The following is a 21,690-nucleotide window of genomic DNA, read 5'->3' as shown; positions in this document are numbered from 1 at the left end:
TTAAAACACAATAATCAAATTTGGGTTGTTTTTTTTTTTTACCGCGTGTATGTGTTCTCGCGGGCGCACACGCACCTGCACACACACACAATAACTAATTTAGCAAGCAGGTTCATGTTGAGGTCCCCTGGACGACACGACGCTCCTTTGTGTTCGAGCCCAGGTATTAAATTCCATTTCTGAAAGCACCTGGATGTGCGTATCAGTCATGAGGACGCAATATTTGGAGATGTCATTTTTAGTACGGCATTAAAAAGTGTTCATCCTTCAAGAATGACAACCAATGCGCTGCTTTTCTTGCACCTTTAAAAGAGGCGGATGAAGTGGATTAAAGGAGCTGGTGTTAAAAATGTGAGAGAAGTCCTGCAGCCTGAGCATGCGCACCCAGCAGGGTGTGTTGACATACCTGGCCATTCACCTGTACTGTTGTTTTACAGCCCCCTCCACTCCTGCACCGTCTCACCATCCAGGTCCAAAGATCGCTGCAGTGTTTGCTCAAGCCCTGAGCTGTTAGGCGCAGGGGGGGATGGGGGGGAGGGGGGGGATCCCAGTTCTTCCTGCATGAACCTGAAACCTCTACTGTAAGCGCCTCTTTCACCGCCGCGCCACTTCACCTGTCGTCCATCCGTCGTGTCTTTCATCCTGCTGGAGGCCCCCGGTCGAACCCTCTGCTCTGCCGGCGCCTGGACGTCCCAACAGAGCACAGACGAGGGCCTGGATTTACTTCATCTGAGGCGGAAGCAAAGGGAGGATTGGAATTTGTAGTTTTTGTTTTTTTTCCCCCTCTCTTTTCCTTTGGGCCCTGTTCCTGGGCCCTGTTCCTGAATTTATGTGTGTGCAGGACTTGCACAGGAAATCACATTTCTTTTTGTTTAAGGTATGTGGCCTATTTTCATTGGTTTGCAGACGTATGGGGAAATGCTGGATGTACGGAACTTTTGCGGGAGAGGTTCAAAAAGATCTAATTGTGAGAAAGATTTGAAGTACATGATTAATCAAAACTCCGAGCTTACTGGCTCAGTCGCTTCCGATTCACAATAACTTGTTCGATTTTCGTAGTTGTGTGTGTTAGTGTGCGAGTAAAACGACAACAAACTGAAAGACTTTGCCTAACCGAAACATTGGCACCATGGTTTGGTGCTGGCTTTGGTTTCCTGAACAATACAAAGCAGGGTAAATATGTCTCAATCATCTCAAAGATGATTCATGATTTTTCTTTTATGTGGAGGATATTCACTTTTTAAAACTTATTTTGAAGAAGAATACATGGAACTGGCTGGTGTTGTTTTTTTAGCTATACATTCAGGGCAAGGATCAGCCACGGATTTCTGAGTATTTTTACTGTTATGGATTCACTCATAGTCTTCCGGTCCCATTTTAGAAATGATCTGCTCTTCCATGCAGGAGAAAACACAAATATGAAGCAAAAACTAGATTTTCTGTTTTGTTGTGTATTCAAAGTATTTTTATTCTTTCCTGATTCTGAGCTAGTTGAATGGTCATGGTCCTATCGCTTTCTTAATCTTTGTGGTTATGAATGATCTTCAATAGATTGCCCTGTGGTACAAAGGGTTGAGAAGGGAGCGGCTAGATGTCTTTACAGCTGTGCAGCACAGATAAAGTCTAAAGGATGTCGCCTGATATTACCTCAAAGAACGACTTCTGACATGTTTTCGCACTTAAAAGTCATATTAGCTTCAAATGTTTGTAGAAATATACCTTAAATCTCTATGTTTTTGTATGAGCAAACCAGGGTCTCTATTACAGAAAGTCTGGTTGTTGTTTTTTTTAACCATGACCATACGTAAACGGGTTCCCCTCTCACTTTTGTCACAGTTTCTCCTTTCAGTTGTTACCTCTGTATGGTCCAACTACAAAGAAATGGCTCTTTGCTTCACTAAATATTCGTCACTCTGTGATTAGTATACACATGATTTTTCTCTAGGTGTGAAATATGGAAGAACTGAGCTAAAGATGGGATCGGTAGCGTCATACTTTGGCCAGTTGTGTGGGAAAGAGCAAAAGAAAGGTGAGAACTAATGCTACATTAAATGTTAATTGTATGTCTTTATATCTGGCTTTTTTCTTGTTCTTGCATCACGTTTGTAACGTACCGAGTCAGTGGACTAATGGCACTAAGACTTTTACATACTGCATGTTGTACTTGTACAAAATAAAGCGACACTTTTCTCCCATCGCTGCTGCAACGTCCTCATCCCTCTCTTGCTTGGATTCTTTTACTTTTTCACAGAGGAGGAGAGACTTTTTCGAGCCAACGACAGACCTTTCAACCTCTCCTACCACTATGCTGTAAGTATAGAAACAGTCAGTTTCAAACTAGCTGTCTAGGGCTGCACGATATGAGGAAAATGTCAAATTGCGATTCACGATATTGGAGGGAATGATCCATTTTTTTGGATCATCATTCTCATTTTCATTGAAACACAAATAAACATGTACTATAGTCATGTAGTGTGATTTTTGCAAGAATCTGTACCAAACAAAGATGTTTTCCTTTAGTCTGTAGGATAGGATTTGTTAGCCCAGGACGTCTCTGCAGCCCCCACAGTACTTCATTCAGAATGGTTACACATATTTTGCCTTTAACAAATATTGGATATTACTGGATATTGCACTAGTCCATATTGCGATTCCAATACAATTGTGATTAATTGTGCAGCCCTAGTGCTGTCTTTACAAAAACCAAAACTTTTCTCAGTGATTTTGCATCATAATAGAGTACACAGCGCTGGAGCTGTCAATCTGCTTTTGTCACATTCCCGTGCCACTTTTCTCTACTTCAGGACAATGCCATCAAGACTTCCAAATACAACCTTTTCACCTTCCTGCCACTTAACCTCTTTGAGCAGTTCCGGAGGCTCGCCAATGCCTACTTCCTCTTCCTCATGGCCCTTCAGGTAGACGGTTTTCTTTGTTTAGCTGTACCCCCTCTAGTCCTGTGATGCATGTACACATGGACTGTATATGGACTGTGTCTTACTTTTTGCACGTTTACATTTTTTAAGGACTGACATTTTGTTTCACAAATATAGCAGGGTCTTGGGTATTTATACTGTGTGTGTGTGTGTGTGTGTGTGTGTGTGCGTGTGTGTCCTGTTTACAGGTAATCCCACAAATCTCCTCTCTCTCCTGGTTCACCACGGCCGTCCCTCTGATTTTGGTACTGTCTATAACAGCAGTCAAAGACGCCAGCGACGACATAGTAAGCTGAACTTATAACAATCTATGCCGACTAACTTGAAACATAGCGCTTTGTTAAATAACTGAAGGCAGATTTTAGAAAGACCCGAAAATAAGGAACTGAATTCAAACGTGGAATTAAATCGCAAATGCGTTCACTGTTTTCTCTTTATCCTGTGTCATCGGAGTAGAACAGGCACAAAAGCGACAAGCAAGTGAATAACCGCGCGGTGAAGGTCCTCATCGATGGAGAGTGAGTCATTTAAGATGCAAACTTCACACCATGCACTTCTACATTCTACATGTGAACAGCTGTAAAGCATTGTTGAGCTTTAAAAGGTCATGCATTTTTCTGTGTAGTAGTGTGTGATGTCATGGTGTGCTCTATGTTTACATTTTTCTGGCAGACTGAGAAATGAAAAATGGTTGAATGTTCAGGTTGGAGACATAATCAAACTGGAGAATAATCAGTTTGTCACAGTAAGTATGGAGATGTCAGAATAAAAAGACACATTTGTATTTGCCCGCGAATGTTAACTGTGTGCAATATGGCATTTCATAGCATGTTGCCACAAGTGATACTAAAGTGTATCTCATCATATTATCTTCTATACTTTCAGTGTTCCTTACTGTATTTAATGCTTTTATTTTTAGGCGGACCTTATGTTGCTATCCAGCAGTGAGCCTCTCAACCTGGTCTACGTAGAAACAGCTGAATTAGATGGGTGAGTGTGCAGAACTCTCTGTGTGTGTGTGTGTGTGTGTGTGTGTGTGCGCGTGCGTGCATGGCTGACGGCTGATGTCTAACACTGTCTTAGATTTCCCTCCAGTCGCATCCTTCTCATGTCCTCTTGGTCTCCCCCAGTGAAACCAATCTGAAGGTGAAACAGGCCCTGACTGTAACTGGAGAGATGGGAGACAGCATTGATGCGCTGGCTGGCTTCAATGGTGAGAACCTGAAAGAAACAACGAAAGAGACACCCAGATTTTTAGAATTGCAGTATGGCTTTTATTTTTTACTGAGGGGGAAAAATATCTACGGTGGATTTTCGGTCCAAATATTGGGATTTCTCTGGTGTGTAGCCTGCTTATTTTCATAGAAAATAAAAAGTTTGCAAATTGGAATTTGTTACTTTTTGTGTTAGATTTGTACGATTATTTAAGCTAGAGATAAGAATCCATTAATATTGTTTTCTATAAAATCCTAAGGGTGAAGAAAAAGAAAAAAACACTTTCCAGAATGAATGGATACTAAAATGTGCTTAAAAACATTATCATAAAATATGTTAGATAATTTTTTTTAAGCAAATAGTTACAGCAATTAAGGCCATTTGTGCACACCATATAGCCTATGAAGTGGTACTATTACCACTGCCCAAGCAATCTTTTGAGAAAGGCCTAAGCCTTATACACTATGACAGTAGTCATCATCTTTGAGTACAAAAATATAATTGAGAGGCAAGTATGCTGTTTGTCTTCATCACTGCATTGATTTTCACATTTGAATACAGGTGTTGTAGTTTATAACTCTGACGCTGACATTAACCGCCATCGCTCTCTCAGGTGAAGTGCGATGTGAGCCTCCCAACAACCGTCTCGACAAGTTCAAAGGAACCCTGACCCTGGACGGGCAAACCTACTCTTTGGATAACGATAAGGTGCTGCTCAGAGGATGTACTCTGAGGAACACTGAGTGGTGCTTTGGTCTGGTTATCTTCGGAGGTAAACAGTTGCTCCAACCGAATATTCTGGTAACAGCGTAATGATAGCTTAAAATGTGGTCTGTTCAAAAAAGCGCAAGGGGACAGCTAACCGCTCAAGTCTGCAGGGGCAGAGCAGAGGGCGCTAATGCTTCACACATACACATAACCGTAGGCTAGTTCCAGTTGGAAAAAGTCATCTATTTTATTGAAAACAAGTCCGACAAAAACAAAATAATAAATAGCATCAGTAAAAAAACACTGCAGTGAATAATAATTAATTCAATTAGCAAAGATAACGGCAAGTAATGGTAAGTAGAATAATTAACTCTTCTTTAGCTCCAAGCTGCTATCTTTGGCCATCGAAGCATAACGTACTACTAACGTTAGCTAATACCACTTTGGCAAATGGCCAACCTGCATTCAGTTAGACTTTGAACTTGTCGCTGATAAGAAATTACTGGTCAGTTAAATTTAGTACCAAACTCACCAGCCTATTCAACTGAGTGAAGGCAAAAAAATAGTGAACCTAAACAAGGCCAATGAAACAGAAAGAGAGATATTTTTGAGTGTAGCTAACGCTAATGTATCACAGTTTGATAGCAAACTTTTCAAAAAGAGAGGGAAGTTTAAAGAAAGAGATGCTGCCTCAGGCTTGCATTTACAAGTCTATGTGCACCTATTAGGAAGTCACTGACTGAAGTAAACAAGGATGAGAAGAAAAAAAAAGTGTACTCGGAAAATTAAATCACAATACTACAAACTACAATAATACACTGAACATATATTGATTACAGATCAGTATCTGAGGCGGATTTTCCCTTCAAAACGGTCTATGCAAATGCTGAAAACGTGCCACTATCTACATGGTTGTCAGTGTATCTTAACACGAGATTGAATCTTTCCAGGTCCTGACACCAAGCTGATGCAGAACAGTGGGAAGACAACATTCAAACGGACGAGCATTGATCACCTGATGAATGTCCTGGTGTTATGTGTGAGTTGCATGTCAATGCTCACTGTTTGTCCCACAAATATACATGAGCTCACATGTACAGTTTTTAGCCAGAAAATTAGTAATTTGTTACTTTAAATTCATCGCTGAGTATGTCAAACACACATGTATGAATCCTCAAACAATTGGAAGCATTATGTAAAATTCTTCATGTGTCTCTAAATTTGAAAATTACACTTTAACATTGGCTATAGTTAACATAAAGTTAAAACTACTGATAACACTATTGGGAGAGTACTTATCAGTGTGCGTGGTTTCTCTTCCTAATTGTTCCTGATACAGTACAAGTCAATAAATGTCACTGATTACTTAATGGCCCTTGAGCTCGCACATGCAATACCTTCATAAAAGCTTTCATTTTTGAAATGCAGATTGCTTCTTTTTGTTTTTTTTAATATCAAGATGTGTGATATCTTGAATCTGTCAGATCTTTGTTTTCCTGGCGTCTATGTGCACCGTTCTGGCCATCGGCAATGGAATCTGGGAGGTGAGGGAGGGCTCAGTGTTCACAGCCTTCCTCCCTCGTGAACAAGGTGCTGACGCCGCCCTCTCATCCTTCCTCTCCTTCTGGTCCTACATCATCATCCTCAACACGGTGGTGCCCATTTCTCTCTACGTCAGGTACGTTCCAGCGGAGAAAGATAACAAAATCAGAAATATCATGACTTCAGAGTCAAGAGTTGTTCTTTCTTCGTGCGTTCCTGCATGTCTCACGCTTATTCCCTAATGTGTGTCGATGTCAGCGTGGAGATCATCCGGCTGGGGAACAGTTTCTTCATAGACTGGGACAGGAAGATGTATTACCCCAAGAATGACACTCCTGCCCAGGCGAGGACCACCACGCTCAACGAGGAGCTGGGCCAGATCAAATACATCTTCAGCGACAAGACCGGCACCCTGACGCAGAACATCATGACGTTCAACAGGTGCTCCATCAATGGGAAAGCTTACGGTGAGCTGCTATGCTTCTAAACAAACTACAGAGTTAATAGGACACACCAGCATGGGCTGAATGATTTATTTTTCGAGTATTTCTCTGTTATTCAGGAGAGCTGTTTGACTTTTCTGGTCAAAGGATGGAAATAACAGAGGTGAGAGGAGAAGACTGATACACAATTGTTTTTTTATTTTTATTTGGTGTAAAGTATGTATTAGTCCAACTTGTTTTTTTTTGTTTTTTCTTGTCTGCTTTTTATTCTCTCTGCAGAAGACAGCGAGAGTGGACTTCTCCTGGAACCAGCTGGCTGATCCAAAGTTCACCTTTCACGACCACAGTCTGTTGGAGACGGTGAGGGAGGGAAACCCGGAGGCTCAGGCCTTCTTCCGCTTGCTGGCTCTGTGCCACACCGTCATGCCTGAGGAAAAGAAAGAGGGTGAGCGCCCTCTAATGGAAAGCTTTGTTACTACATAGCAGGTGGCTGCAAAGGTTTAAAACAGAAGAACTACTGTACATTGCTTGTGTTCTGTCTGTGGTAGGTTATAGTGCATCGTTATGTGAAATCCTAACTGAGCTCAGTCCTGAATTATACAGATTCCTCTTCTTTTTTACTCTTCCTATAGATCATTTAGCAACTCCAGGATGAGATTAAAGTATTTGTGTAACAAAACAAGCTAAGATATTTGTTCTGCATACGTGCTTTCTTGTTTAAACTAATTGAAATTTAGCAACTTGCTAGAAACCAGCCATAATACTGTTTAAAGGTAACATTTTTGATGTACTGCTGTGAATATGTGCAGTAGCTAAACGTATTTAAAGTGCTCATATTATGCTCATTTTCAATTTCATAATTGTATTTAGAGGTTGTACCAGAATAGATGTATGTGGTTTAATTTTCAAAAAACACCATATATTTGTTGTACTGCACATTGCTGCAGCTCCTCTTTTCACCCTGTGTGTTGAGCTCTCTGTTTTAGCTACAGAGTGAGGCATCTCACTTCTGTTCCATCTTTGTTGGGAGCCGCACATGCACCGCAGCTAGGTCAGCACAGCTAGCTAGTCAGAAGCAGAGTATGAGGGCGTGCCACGCTAGCAGCTAGGCGAGCATTATAACATGTGTTACAAAGTGAAGCACGTTGGTCACGGAAGTAAAGGCTGGACTACAATAGAGCTGTTTGGAGCAGTTTGTGAACAGTGTTTTCTGTTGGAGATGGTAAGTCCCTTTGGGGTGGACTTTGGACTTTTTCACTTTGTACACCTATAACTTGAACAAAAAGATATACACTCAACGAAATTATAAACGCAACACTTTTGTTTTTGTCCCCATTTTTTATGAGCTGAACTCAAAGATCTAAGACTTTTCCTATGTACACAAAAGAACTATTTCTCTCAAATCTGTCTAAATCTGTGTTATTAAGCACTTCTCCTTTGCCGAGAAAATCCATCCACCTCACAGGTGGCATATCAAGATGCTGATTAGACAGCAGGATTATTGCACAGGTGTGCCTTAGGCAACGGTCAGTAAACAAAAAAAAACAAAGTTTCTGGATATTGGCAGGACACTCTAAAATGTGCAGTTTTATCACACAGCACAATGCCACAGATGTCGCAAGTTTTGAGGGAGCGTGCAATTGGCATGCTGACTGCAGGAATGTCCACCAGAGCTGTTGCCCATGAATTGAATGTTAATTTCTCTACCATAAGCCGTCTCCAAAGGCGTTTCAGAGAATTTGCATTTTATTGATGGCATTTTGAATGCAGAGATACCGTGACGAGATCCTGAGGCCCATTGTTGTGCCATTCATCCACGACTATCACCTCATGTTGCAGCATGATAATGCACGGCCCCATGTTGCAAGGATCTATACACAATTCCTGGAAGCTGAAAACATCCCAGTTCTTGCATGGCCAGCATACTCACCGGACATGTCGCCCATTGAGCATGTTTGGGATGTTCTGGATCGGCGTATACGACAGCGTGTTCCAGGTCCTGCCAATATCCAGCAACGTTTTTTTTTTTTTACTGACTGGTTTTCGGACCCCCCCCCGGACGCCCCCAATACAGTAAAACTGCACATTTTAGAGTGGCCTTTTATTGTGGCCAGCCTAAGGCACACCTGTGCAATAATCATGCTGTCTAATCAGCATCTTGATATGCCACCTGTGAGGTGGGTGGATTTTCTCGGCAAAGGAGAAGTGCTCACTAACACAGATTTAGACAGATTTGTGAACAATATTTGAGAGAAATAGTTCTTTTGTGTACATAGAAAAAGTCTTAGATCTTTGAGTTCAGCTCATAAAAAGGGGGGGGGGCAAGTGTTGCGTTTATAATTTTGTTGAGTGTATAACACAATAAAGGAAAGGGGGAAAAAAGCCAAAAAGCATAATATGAGCACTTTAAAGCCACTAATCGTATGTCAGATTTGAAAAACTTGAAAGACTTTGGTGCCCTCCAGTGGCAGACAGCAATGAACCCTGTTGTTTTTTTTACATTTGAACTTTCTTCCTTTCCTCTCCGGTCATCTTTATCTACTGGCAGGGGAGCTCTACTATCAGGCTCAGTCTCCTGATGAGGGCGCTCTGGTGACCGCAGCAAGAAACTTTGGGTTTGTGTTCCGCTCACGTACACCAGAGACCATCACAGCCATGGAGATGGGCAGAACAGTCACCTATGAACTTCTGGCTGTTCTCGACTTCAATAATGTGCGCAAGAGAATGTCAGTCATCGGTAAGAGAAAGTAGTCATACAATGTTTTTTTTTCTTTTTTTTCTAGGTTTTGCATGTTGCCAAAATATGATGCAGTAAGTCATATTTAGAATTAAGATGTTTAATCTGTCACATTTTACAATTTGTTGCCTACATGAGTTTGATCCCAGCTACAAATTCATGGTGAAAAAAATGACCGTTTTGAAAAATCCCTGTTGGTGCATTCAAGGAGGCTCCGTTAACTGAGATTTCTGTGTCGACTGCTCAATAGTGACCTTGTGAATTCACGAAATGATCAACTTTGCATTATCCTTTCCATTATGTTCATTTCAATGTACTCAGTCGGTCATGAAAATGATCCTAGCAACAGGTTAATGTATCAAACCTCATGACTCTGTGCTCGCTAAGCGACTTCCACCATCATTTCCAGCGCGTAACCCCGAAGGCAAGTTGACTCTATACTGCAAAGGAGCAGACACTATCATCTTTGAGAGACTGCACCCATCCTGTAACAAACTGAAGGAAGCTACCATCGGACACCTCAACGTGAGTGATGCGGTTGGATTTTTGTGATGCGTGTGTGTCGATATAAAACGAATGCACTTTAAGAAATTGTCGAGATTTTTGTTTTGAACTGCTCTGAACCGTCCAACTAAAACAGGAGTACGCAGGCGACGGCCTCCGTACACTGGCCCTGGCCTACAAGGACTTGGATGAGAGCTACATGGATGAGTGGAGACAGCGCCACCACGAGGCCAGCACCGCCATGGAGGGCCGAGAGGAGAGACTCGATGAACTTTATGAAGAGATAGAGAAAGACTTACTGGTTAGTCCACATGTTGACATATTGCTAGATAGTTTGATTGACTCAACAATTGGCTGGTTCATTTATTGGTTGGTAGCTTAGGTGCTTAGTAGCTTATTAATTGTATATACTTTATATACTGCTCCATAACACATTCAATTAATAATGACGTATCACCGAGAAATGATGAAACACAACTTCAGAATAACGAAAAAATATCACACGCACATTTAACTGACTGTTAAACCAGCATTGTTTTGTGTCTTTTATTCATTATATTTCTACCAGAGGAAGAATATAAGCATGGCTTTAAACATGTTACTTTAGAGCTATAGTGCGTAGTTTCTGTCGCCCCCATGAGGAATTCCAAGTAGTGACAACATAACTGTGATGATACAGCCTTCCGTGATCGCGCACGCGCCCCTCCCCCCTCCTCCACGCTGTTGCTAGTATGCCAGGAGGACACGGAGGATTAAAAACACATGATGGACTCTTCAGAAGAGGTCATTATCGTCACTCGAGCTTCTGCATGGCAAAGTCGCCGGACGCCACAATCTTCTGAACATAGCCATACTGAGAAATACAGAGAGAGTTGTGTGGAGCTGATAGTCTCAATCAGCTTTGTAGCAACTCATTTGGCAATGGCTAGAATGTAACAGATGTTCATTAATATCAAAAAGTTACGCACTCAATCTTTAAACATACAGTATTGAAAAATCACATTGCCACCCTTTACTCTGGTTTTTAGCTGTTGGGAGCGACAGCTGTGGAGGACAAGCTGCAGGACGGCGTGCCACAGACCATTGAGCAACTGGCTAAAGCTGACATCAAAATCTGGGTGTTGACTGGGGATAAACAGGGTAAGTGTCACATACTGTATGTTCCCACAAATTACACATTTCAAGATGGGTGAAGTAATGCAGCAATATAATGTGAAATACATTCTCCTATTGTCTCACTGCTAATCTCAATGCGTCGGGAACCCTGGGTACCAAATTTCCAAGGGTTCACATGACACATCTAAACATCCTATCTGAGCTGTAAATGAACTCAGCGAGGCAAAGAGGGAATGTCTTGGCATGTTTGACAGATTAATTTGAATCACAGTAGTTGTACATATTGTTTTGAAACAGAGACTGCGGAGAACATCGGCTATTCCTGCAACATGCTGAGGGAGGAGATGAAGGAGATTTTCGTTGTGGCAGCAAATACGGCTGAAGGGGTCAAAGAGGAGCTACAGTAAGTCAGTCAGAAACAAATAACTACCACACATATAATATCTTCTATTATTTAGTAGGAGATTTTCCAAACTCAACATACTTAAAATAACTACAACAAAAAATACCGATAATGTATTTGACACAATCTGATATAAAATAATCTAAAAAATAATCCTTTATCAGTCCCTCAGCAGGGACATTTGCATGCATTTAATACCTTTTGTATTTCTATAGTGACTGCTATGCAAAGCATTTGCATTTGTTTCTATCCCAAACACATTATATTGTTATATTGTATTGTTATACAGTTAAAAAAGAAATGTCAAAGCGTTTTATTAACGCGGCCAACCATCCCCATGTCTTCCTTGTTTTTAGGAATGCTAGAAGGAAAATGTGTCCAGAAGCCGCAGAGGAGCCATCTGTGAAAAAGGCTCGCGCAGGCCTGCTTTGGCTTCAGAAGACTGAGACAGTGCAGGATGAGAAGGTGGATGGAGATTATGGCCTAGTTATAAATGGACACAGTCTGGTAAGAAGGCCTTTTCAGGCATTTTAAATGTTGTACCCTTTTGTATACAGCCTGTACCCATATATTGTTGATTCCAAAAAAGTGCTGGATGTCCTGGTTGTTTTTTTTTATAAAGTTGCCTGCCTGCAGTGGTGGAAGAAGTATTCAGATCCTTTACTTAAGTAAAAGTACTATTACCACACTGTAAAAATACTCTGTTACAAGTAAAAGTCCTGCATTCAAAATGTTACTTAAGTAAAAGGATGTAAGTATCATCAGGAAAATGTACTTTAAAGTATTAAAAGGTAGAAGTACTCAATGCAGAAAAATCCTCACATTTTAGAAACTGGAAACGATCCAAACTGTTCTGTGTTTAATGGGCTAATCGTTTCAGCTGTACTCGTAGGACTATATATTGTTGGGTAGTTTAATTTATAATAAAACCTTGTATTTTATAAACTACATGCGTTTTTTGTGCAACAATCTTAATTTGTTAAGTAACTAGTAAGTAAAACAGTAAAACTATCAGATTCATGTAGTGGAGTAAAAAGTTCAATATTTCCCTCGGAAATGTAGTAGTAGAAAGTAGCATGAAAATAAAAGACTCAAGTAAAGTGCATGTACCTCAGATTTGTACTTGAGTACAGTACTTGAGTACATGTACTTAGTTACATTCCACCACTGCCTGCCTGGGCCCAAAAAGTGAATCACTCTATCTGAAAAGTCACCACATTGTACCATCAAAACATACCTGATATTTTACAGGTTGATTCTAGTATTTTTACAGTCAATATATTTAAATGTAACTACTTATATGCCAACAACAACACATTTTAAATGAAGCACGAGAGGTGCAATATGTAATACTGACAGCTAGTGTTTAAAATAGTTACTGCAGTACAAAGCTCACGCGGAGCTCTGTACCCAACTTACAGACACACTTCCTCGGCTTAGAATTACGATAGGAACCGCTAAAAATACCACTACCTTGCCGTCCTTTTCCACCCGACTGAAGACACTTTATTGGCTTAGAATTACGGCAACAATCGCTAAACGCACTGCAAACTCACAGTCCTCTCTTCCCGATTTACAGTCTCCCTCTTTTGGCTTCAAATAACTCACCGTTGTCGTCTACAGCTGCTGAACAGGCTACACGTTGTCAACAGCCGTGGCCCGCTTACCTGGTCCTCCGGTAACGTTAGCAGTTAGCAGCATTAGCATTGCGACGTTAGCCAGAACTAGCCAGGACCAGTCGGGATCACTTTACTCGCTGTGTCTCAATTGTTTTTGCGAGTAACCAACTCCGGTACTCTAGCTATATAGTTCAATGTGAGTAGCTACACAAATGTTGAAATGACATAAAATGCCCGTCCCTAGTAGCCGTGATAAATTAGCCTGAAGCTAATGCTTACCTGTTCAGGAGGAAATTAGCCAACTCTGCGTCCTTTGGGGATCTAAGCTGTCTCCATCTTTCAAATGCATCTCCAACATTTACCCGGGGTTTGTTACGTCTCTGGTCACACAACTGTAGAAACATGCTGTTTTTTTTAGGTTGGGTAGAATCTATCTCCGTTCATCCCGTTCGTTTATTTGCTGCTTTCGTGGCTGTACTAACGTTACAGCTGTAGCGCGCTGGGTTAACGTTCTTACAGGTATATCTGGCAACCTGGCCTGGCTGTCAAACTGGGCGGTTGATGATAACAACACACAGGCCAAAACACAAACCTCCGTCATGGAACAGAATTTTCAAAAAGGAGAAAATACTGGCATTAGCGTTGTTGTCAGAAAAGATAGTATTTCAACTTAGCATGTTTCCTTAATATCTGATGACGCATTGGGGTCATTTTTGGATTTATTAGAGTAAATATATTACATATTGGACCTCCAATTATTTCTTCACTAGAATTGACTACATTCCTAATAGTGCAGAGAGGACTTGACTCGTGACCTGATTGCGCTCCTCTAACCCCTCCCTCCCTTTGATCCTCAGGCCTTTGCCCTGGAGAAGAACCTGCAGCTGGAGCTGCTTAGGACAGCATGTATGTGTCAGACGGTGATTTGCTGCAGGGTCACCCCGCTGCAGAAGGCCCAGGTGGTTCAGCTGGTCAAGAAGTACAAGCAGGCTGTCACTCTGGCCATTGGGGATGGGGCCAACGATGTCAGCATGATCAAGGGTGAGTTCATTCAACTCAGACACTCATTACAAGAATGTACAGAGCTTTAGCAGTTAAACCAAACAGCTAGAAAATACTTACTGCTACGTATTGTGTTTCTCTTTCTTTTCTGTCGGTCCTTCAGCTGCTCATATCGGTGTAGGTATCAGCGGTCAGGAGGGCATGCAGGCAGTTCTCTCCAGCGACTACTCCTTCGCCCAGTTCCGTTACCTTCAGCGCCTCCTGCTGGTGCACGGCCGCTGGTCCTACCTACGCATGTGCAAGTTCCTCCAATATTTCTTTTACAAGAACTTCACCTTCACCTTTGTGCATTTCTGGTACGCCTTCTTCTGCGGCTTCTCTGCACAGGTGAGGAATTATGTAACATCATTTAATGGGTTACATGCAGAGTGAAACATCAGGGAATCAATTCAATTCAATTTTATTTATAGTATCAAATCACAACAAGAGTTATCTCGAGACACTTTACAGATAGAGTAGGTCTAGACCACACTCTGTAATTTACAAAGCCCCAACTATTACAGTGATTGCCTCAAGAGCAAGCATTAGCAGTAGCTATTGCGACAGTGGCAAGGAAAAACTCCCCTTTAGGAAGAAACCTCGGACAGGCCCAGACTTTTGGTAGGCGGTGTCTGACGGCACCGGTTGGGGGTGTGATGAACAGTGGCAGTAATAGTCATAATAAAGCTAGTGGAACAGTGACCACAATGGTAGTCGTAGTAGTTCATGTCATAGTAGGGCACAGCAGGGCGTTACGGGGTGTAGTGTGGCACAGCAGAGCATGGGTGGACGCGGCAGGACGCAGCCGGATGCAGCCGGACACTGCAGGGAATCGCAGAGCGTAGCTTGGTGTAGTAGGTCCACAGCGACAGCTGCACCCAAGACCCAGGTCTTGGTGCCACCCTATTCCAAGGCGATATTCTGGGTGAAGAAGAAACATAAGGACTCCGGGGAGTAAACTCCCCAGAGCTAGGTTAGTAACAAGCATTTCTGGGACTATGATGGACACAAAAGGAAACAAGTGAAAAAGAGAAGAGAGAGCAGCTCATTGTGTCCTTGGAAGGAAGGAACTTCCCCAGCAGTCTAGAGTTATAATAGCATAACTAAGAGTGGCAGGGTAAAGAGAGGTGCCGGATCGGGCTTGAACTCTCTCCTGCCGGAACGGGCTGTACTCGCCTGCCTCCCTCTACTCTCACTATATTATTGTTTATATGATAGATAAATCTGATGACTATGAAGAGAAGCAGGTGGGCCGGGTTAGGCGGACGCCACAACTCCTCACTCCCTAACTAGAAGCTTTATCAAAGAGGAGAGTTTTCAGTTTATTCTTAAATGTGGTGATGGTGTCTACCCCCCGAACCCAAATTGGGAGCTGGTTCCACAGGAGAGGAGCATGGTAGCCTTCAGCTACCAGGCTCAAATGAAGCACATGAGTAACTTTTAGCAAAGAACATGACTTGTTGACTATATGTGCAGTTATATTGCTATGATGTGGCTCAGAAGTAATAAATGAAAGAAAAGGTGACTACATAAAAAATACAATTTGTGCATTAGTCTCGCTTTGCCAGACCTTCCTCCACAGTGCTGCGGAGGAGGGTCTGGCTAGTCCACACAGCTTTCAGGGATGGGAGAAAAACGTGCTCTGGTTTATTGGCATTTCTTTAAACCAATCACAATCGTCATGGGCGGCGCTAAGCACCGGACAGAGCCACGGTGCTGCTGCTAAATAGCCTCGGGAAGGAACTTGTTTTGGTGGAACGTGTACGTTCAAAAGTTGTTTTAGTCGTGCAACAGAAAACTCAGATTGGACAGATAGTCTAGCTAGCTGTCTGGATTTACCCTGCAGAGATCTGAGGAGCAGTTAAAACCATAGTCCTCAGAAATCCACCCAGGGTTTAACATTACAACACAAAAAAAGCAGAAGGTAACGGACATCCGGCCTAAAAGAGTGAAATCTGGCGGAATTTCCGTCGGCAACGGAGCAATCCCGGAAGTGGAACGTCGTGGATATAGACTATATGTGCATATATACAGAATACATAGGTATATATGTATTGCAATGTTCAGGATATGCTCAATTTAACATGAAGATCATACAATATAATGCAATGCGGCTTTACAAGAACACAAATTACATCTCAAAAATTGCCTATAGAGTTGAAACAACACCTCTCACAGACACAGATCCAATACAACAGATATGCCCTAAATGCTCAAATGAAATTCAAGAGACCTGTATAGACCCTTTGCCATTAACAAAACAGAAATTCGAAAGGGAATTACAAACATTTCCTAAATTGCAATGACTCAAGAGGCATATACGTGAATACATACAATTGTATTAATCATAATATATCTTTATTTCAGACTCACAATATGTTTATAGCAGGAAAAACAAAAGAAATATATATATAAAAAAAAATATATATACACATACATACAAAATACAATACATCTGTCATTTTAAGAATGTGTGTGCAAGCTGTCATGCTAGTGTTTTCTGAGTTGAGATGAGAATCGAAAGCAGCTCTTTCTAGGACTCTATGATGCTATTTTCTGACTCATCCAAACGACACATAAATGTATACAATAATTATCTCAATAGTGCCTCACATGTAGAAACACCAGCGTTTACAAACAATGCACTATGCCATCTGGGTACCCGAAGCAGCATCCTCATTGCATCATTATACGCCACAGTGAGTCTGCACCAAACTACTTCTCCTGTATACATCGCAGTACAGAAAGCTCTGAATAAGTTACATTTTACAGTTGCAGAACACATACTAAACTTACTTTAGTAATACGTTGGCCTGAGCATACAGCTTACAGCACTTTCCGTATACAGTATGTCTCTGTCAGCGTTCAAATCCTCAGCGATAATGCCGTATTTACATGTTTAATGTATGTTTTGCTGTTCTTGTTCATAGACTGTGTATGACGAGTGGTTCATCACCTTGTACAACCTGGTTTACACAGCTCTTCCTGTCCTCGGCATGAGCATCTTTGACCAGGTATGCACTAAGGGGAAAATTATTATAAAATGAGTTCTAAATACTTATATAGTTTTGTTTAATATCATATCATTTGTCAGTACTTCACACCCACCCACCTTTCTCTAATCCTGTGTTTGTGTAGGATGTGAATGACCGCTGGAGTTTCCAGTATCCTCAGCTCTACACTCCGGGCCAGCTGAACCTGTACTTCAGTAAGAAAGCCTTTGTGCTCTGTATGATGCACAGCTGCTACAGCTCCCTCATCCTCTTCTTCATCCCGTGGGCCGCCATGCACGACACGGTCCGAGATGACGGCAAAGACTTAGCCGACTATCAGTCCTTTGCTTTATTGGCACAGACCTGTCTGCTGATTGTGATGAACATACAGGTGAGCACGCTAAAGTTACAGGATTTAAAATGTGATGGAAGTACCTTGATTTTCTAAGGTATTAAAATTGCATTCTAATTTGTTTTTATCACCCAAATGACATTTTACTCATATCACCCACCCTTAAAACACACAATATGAATGAATATGTGCACCACAATAAAAAACAATTTACCTTTACATTTTCAGCTATGTCTGGACACCTATTACTGGACAGCAGTGAACCAGTTTTTTGTATGGGGCAGCCTGGCCGCTTACTTTGCCATCACATTAACCATGTACAGCAATGGCATGTTTCTCATCTTCACCTCCTCTTTTCCCTTCATCGGTGAGTAGATTCAACTCATTTATAGAGGCAGGTTGTTGCTGCCCACATCTTCAAAGTGTAGTCTTCCAAAAGCAGACATAGCCCAATATGTAGAGGTTGATATGTTTCATATCAGGCCAACAATCATAAAAAAATAGGCTAGAATTGGGTTGGCAATAATCCTGCTGCGCCCCAAGTCTCCATATACAATTTTAAAGAGTTTTTTTTAAATAATAAACCTTTTTACTATGTGATTCTGACTGCTGGTCTGATGCTTCTGGAACTCCAGGCACCGCAAGAAACTCTCTGAGCCAGCCTAGCGTGTGGCTCACCATATTCCTGACTTCCCTCCTCTGTATCCTGCCTGTGGTGGCTTCCCGCTTCCTTTTCGTTCAGCTTCGGCCCACCATCAACGACAAGGTGAGATATCACATGACACAGACTATTGCAAGTCTTTTATGTACCCTGTTTTTACCTCTATACATAAAGTTATTGTTCTCAAAGTGATCAAATATTTTGATTTGGCAATATTTAAACTCTGCCTTGTTCCCACATGTTACAACTACCTTCATGTTACAATTTGGCCTTCTGATGTGTTGAATATATTAAAGGGATATATGATTAAGGCAGCAAAAGCAAAACAGAAGGACGACTATCATGGATTGATCAACCTGCAGTTTTTACCAACAGATATCTCCCGCGGTCACATTTGCTTAGTTTAGTATAGAGTACTGAAACTACAACATGTTTGAAATATCGTGATCTTGGAATTATAAGGGTCTACATAAGCTTTACAGAAAGTGATGCTTTCCTTTTGCAAAAGTACTTTGTTTTAATACACAAAATCAAAACTGATTATACAGAAGGGAGTTATTATGCTGTACACAAGCTATAAACAGACACAACCCCAGTTAGCATTGTCATAGAGTTAGCATCCGATTACTAAAACATTCAGCAACTAGCTGCTAGAAACCGGAACTTATGTCAGATTCCTACAATTTCAAATGTTGGCCTTTATTGGTGTCATCTTTAAGGAAGTCACAGTAACTTGAGTTGCTAACAAACAGTTGCATGAACTGTGTAATTCAAATTAGCAAGCCAGCTGTCTAGCATGGTAGTTGAAGTTAAAACGTTAAAACAAGGGGTCACAATATGGATAAGGAAGGAGTTTGTGCGTCTTGTTATCATTATAAAGATATCAGTAAAACATTATAGAGGTAGGTGGACCCTGACCAAGCTTTTGAATTAATAGCAATAAAGCGTCCCATATTAAGAAGTGTAAAGACTTGTCCCTCTCTCCCCTCTAGGTGAGACAGAAGGTGCGGAAGGAGGCACTGCCAGCTCCTGCACCTCGCCGTCCACCTGCCAGGCGTATCAGCACCCGGCGGTCTGGCTACGCCTTCTCCCACGCCCAGGGCTACGGTGATCTGGTGACATCCCGGAGGTTCCTGCTGAAACTGAGGAGTCGACCGGCGCTGTTTACACAAACGGACTCTCCTCTGACTGAGAATCAGCCACAGGTCTACCACACCATCGCAGAGGATCCGGAAGAGTCACAGAGCCCTTAGACAGGAGGTATGACCGCAGCAGAGTGCGCGGGACCAGGAGATCCCGTTTTTATTTTGGGAGCAAAGGGTAAAGTTCACCATCTGGAACATTTCCACACCTAAAAACTGAGTCTGACTTGAACTTGAGGTCTTTTTTTTCTAATGGATGTTAAAGGTGCTGTAGGTAGGATTGTGAAGATCCAGGACATAGCCAAAAAAATGTGAACATCGACAAATTTTCAGTCCCTCCCCCCTTTCAGGTAAAGCCCAAAACGGTCTCCTAAGCCCCTCCCCCCACAAGGGAGAAGGAATGCGTGTGCATGAGCAGTGATTGACACGCAGTTAGACACCCCCCCCTGGCCCTGATTGGTGCATCTGAACAGGGAGCGGTGGATTTTTGCATATCGCACTACAGGCTGTAGGTGGTGTCAGAGGAGCCAGATTTTTTTTAATTTTTTTAATTACCTGCTTCATGTAGTTCTACTGGAACATAGGGTCAGTTTCAGCAAATATGACAGAAAGTTACTTTTATAAGGCTTACCTACTGCACCTTTAATGTCACAGTGAAAATGTTGAACTTTTGGCAGCACATCGATTGTAAAAGACCACACTGGTGCTTTTGCACGTTTTAGCTTAATAAGTACAGCTCGCATATACTGCAGTCTACATTACTGCTGACCATTTTCCGAAGCATACTGGGGTGTTTTAGAGATATTGGTTTCAATTCATTTCATTACAGCTACAATCAACTTGTGGAGAATCGCGTTAGCAAGGTAATCAATCATAGCCGACATTTAATCGCCTTAGGTTTTGTCACTGTTGTGTCGTAAATTGGTTTTCATCAGGGAAGTCTTTTGAAAAACTGCATTCAAGCACACTTGATGCTAAAATTCACATTTGGATTTTTTCCAACAACATAGCTCATAGGTTTAATGCTTTTCCAGTCCTTTACATAAACTTTATTGTCTTCACACTAGCACACAGCAAAACTATGGAAGAGGATTAGGGCCACATGTGAAAAATGTGTAAAGTCACAATTGTGAGATTAAACTCTGAATTCGGACTTTAAACTTAGAACTTAAATATATTGTTGATATTGGCACAAATCCTCTTCCATACAAAACACAGTGTTGTCATTACAGGATAGTGCAACCTGTGCAACAGTTTTGCAAGGTAATTAAAAACAAGGTTGGCTGTTTCATACACTACAGGTTAACATACAGGACAACTGCTGACTCCCAAAGGTAACAACCTTGAATGCACTAACAAACAGTAAGTCCCTACTCAAAGACACAGCGGCCAGAGGAAACTGATCGTGTAGATTCGACAAAAATAAAAGTGTACATTACCTAGCTCAGACATGATTTAATACTGTTGCTTTGGGACATGGCGAGAAATATGAAATAACATAATATATGCAGTATGTACTTATTCGGCTAAAACATGCAATACCAGAAACTGCGATGAGATTAACTTTGTGTAACGCACACCAATTTTTTTTTTTTATTGTTGTAATCTGTAGATTTTTTAGAAAATGAGGTTTAAAAAAAAATGTAAAGGTTCCCACTTGCTGATCTGGAGAAACTGGATCGCCACACTGCCTGCAACATTAAGTTGCATTGTGTATCTTTAAATCCCCCCCCCCCCCCCCCCTCATGTTAATTGTCAATACTCCCGGTGTCATTCTGAGAGAAGATAAAACTGTAATTTCAGTTGAAATCTACCATGTACCTATTTTCACTCTGTTGTTTACATAATTATTTCCATGACGATTTTTTTAAACATTGTTTTGTTATTGTTCTGCGTTGTTACTAATCTGTTTGTTCATTTCATATTTCTGTCACTCGTTGTAAAAGATTGAGGAAATTGCCCGTACTATCTATACTGGTTTGAATCGTGTCGGTGTTAGCTTTGATTTGCGCTCCAAGCGGCCATTTTAATTTCCCCACAGGATTTTGGTAGAAGTGTTATGATGCTTTATGAAAAGAAATGCATTTAAAACTGTAGATTGATTAATAGAAACATGCATAGAGTTCAAACTTGTACACATACCCACTGCGTCACGGGACACAGTGACATCAGAATCTGTATGTCTTGTTTGTATTGTATTGTTGTATAGGACAACAATGTGATTATTGTAAATATTTTATAACCTGAACTCTTTAAGGAAACCTCAACCAAAACCTCA

The 21,690-nt window shown here is 41.4% G+C and overlaps 1 protein-coding gene across 1 annotated transcript; it reads left to right on the top strand.

Moving 5' to 3' along the window:
• The first annotated feature begins 407 nt into the window (after nt 1–407).
• LOC144531759 (phospholipid-transporting ATPase ID-like) lies at nt 408–21,690 on the top strand. Its single transcript, XM_078272038.1, has 28 exons — nt 408–877; nt 1,946–2,029; nt 2,252–2,310; nt 2,805–2,918; nt 3,125–3,223; nt 3,393–3,454; nt 3,609–3,681; nt 3,856–3,926; nt 4,067–4,149; nt 4,765–4,923; nt 5,810–5,898; nt 6,344–6,537; nt 6,660–6,868; nt 6,964–7,007; nt 7,124–7,289; nt 9,393–9,581; nt 9,991–10,106; nt 10,222–10,386; nt 11,114–11,225; nt 11,499–11,604; nt 11,961–12,111; nt 14,081–14,264; nt 14,389–14,612; nt 17,195–17,278; nt 17,403–17,648; nt 17,838–17,976; nt 18,245–18,375; nt 19,263–21,690. Exons 2-28 carry the CDS (start codon nt 1,975–1,977, stop codon nt 19,521–19,523), a joined length of 3,585 nt encoding a protein of 1,194 aa, XP_078128164.1. The 5' UTR covers nt 408–877; nt 1,946–1,974; the 3' UTR covers nt 19,524–21,690.

Source organism: Sander vitreus, chromosome 16 (genome assembly GCF_031162955.1).
Source record: "Sander vitreus isolate 19-12246 chromosome 16, sanVit1, whole genome shotgun sequence".
Classification (NCBI taxonomy): domain Eukaryota; kingdom Metazoa; phylum Chordata; class Actinopteri; order Perciformes; family Percidae; genus Sander; species Sander vitreus.
The sequence above is the reverse complement of the archived record's forward strand: the minus strand, read 5'-3'. Positions and strand labels throughout refer to the sequence as shown.

Bases quoted from the DNA above. Each gene is read 5' to 3' on its own strand.
- LOC144531759 (XM_078272038.1), top strand. From the start codon at position 1,975: ATGGGATCGGTAGCGTCATACTTTGGCCAGTTGTGTGGGAAAGAGCAA. The intron at 6,869-6,963 runs GTGAGCTGCTAT...TCTGTTATTCAG, and splicing joins CATCAATGGGAAAGCTTACG to GAGAGCTGTTTGACTTTTCT. The intron at 9,582-9,990 runs GTAAGAGAAAGT...CATCATTTCCAG, and splicing joins CAAGAGAATGTCAGTCATCG to CGCGTAACCCCGAAGGCAAG.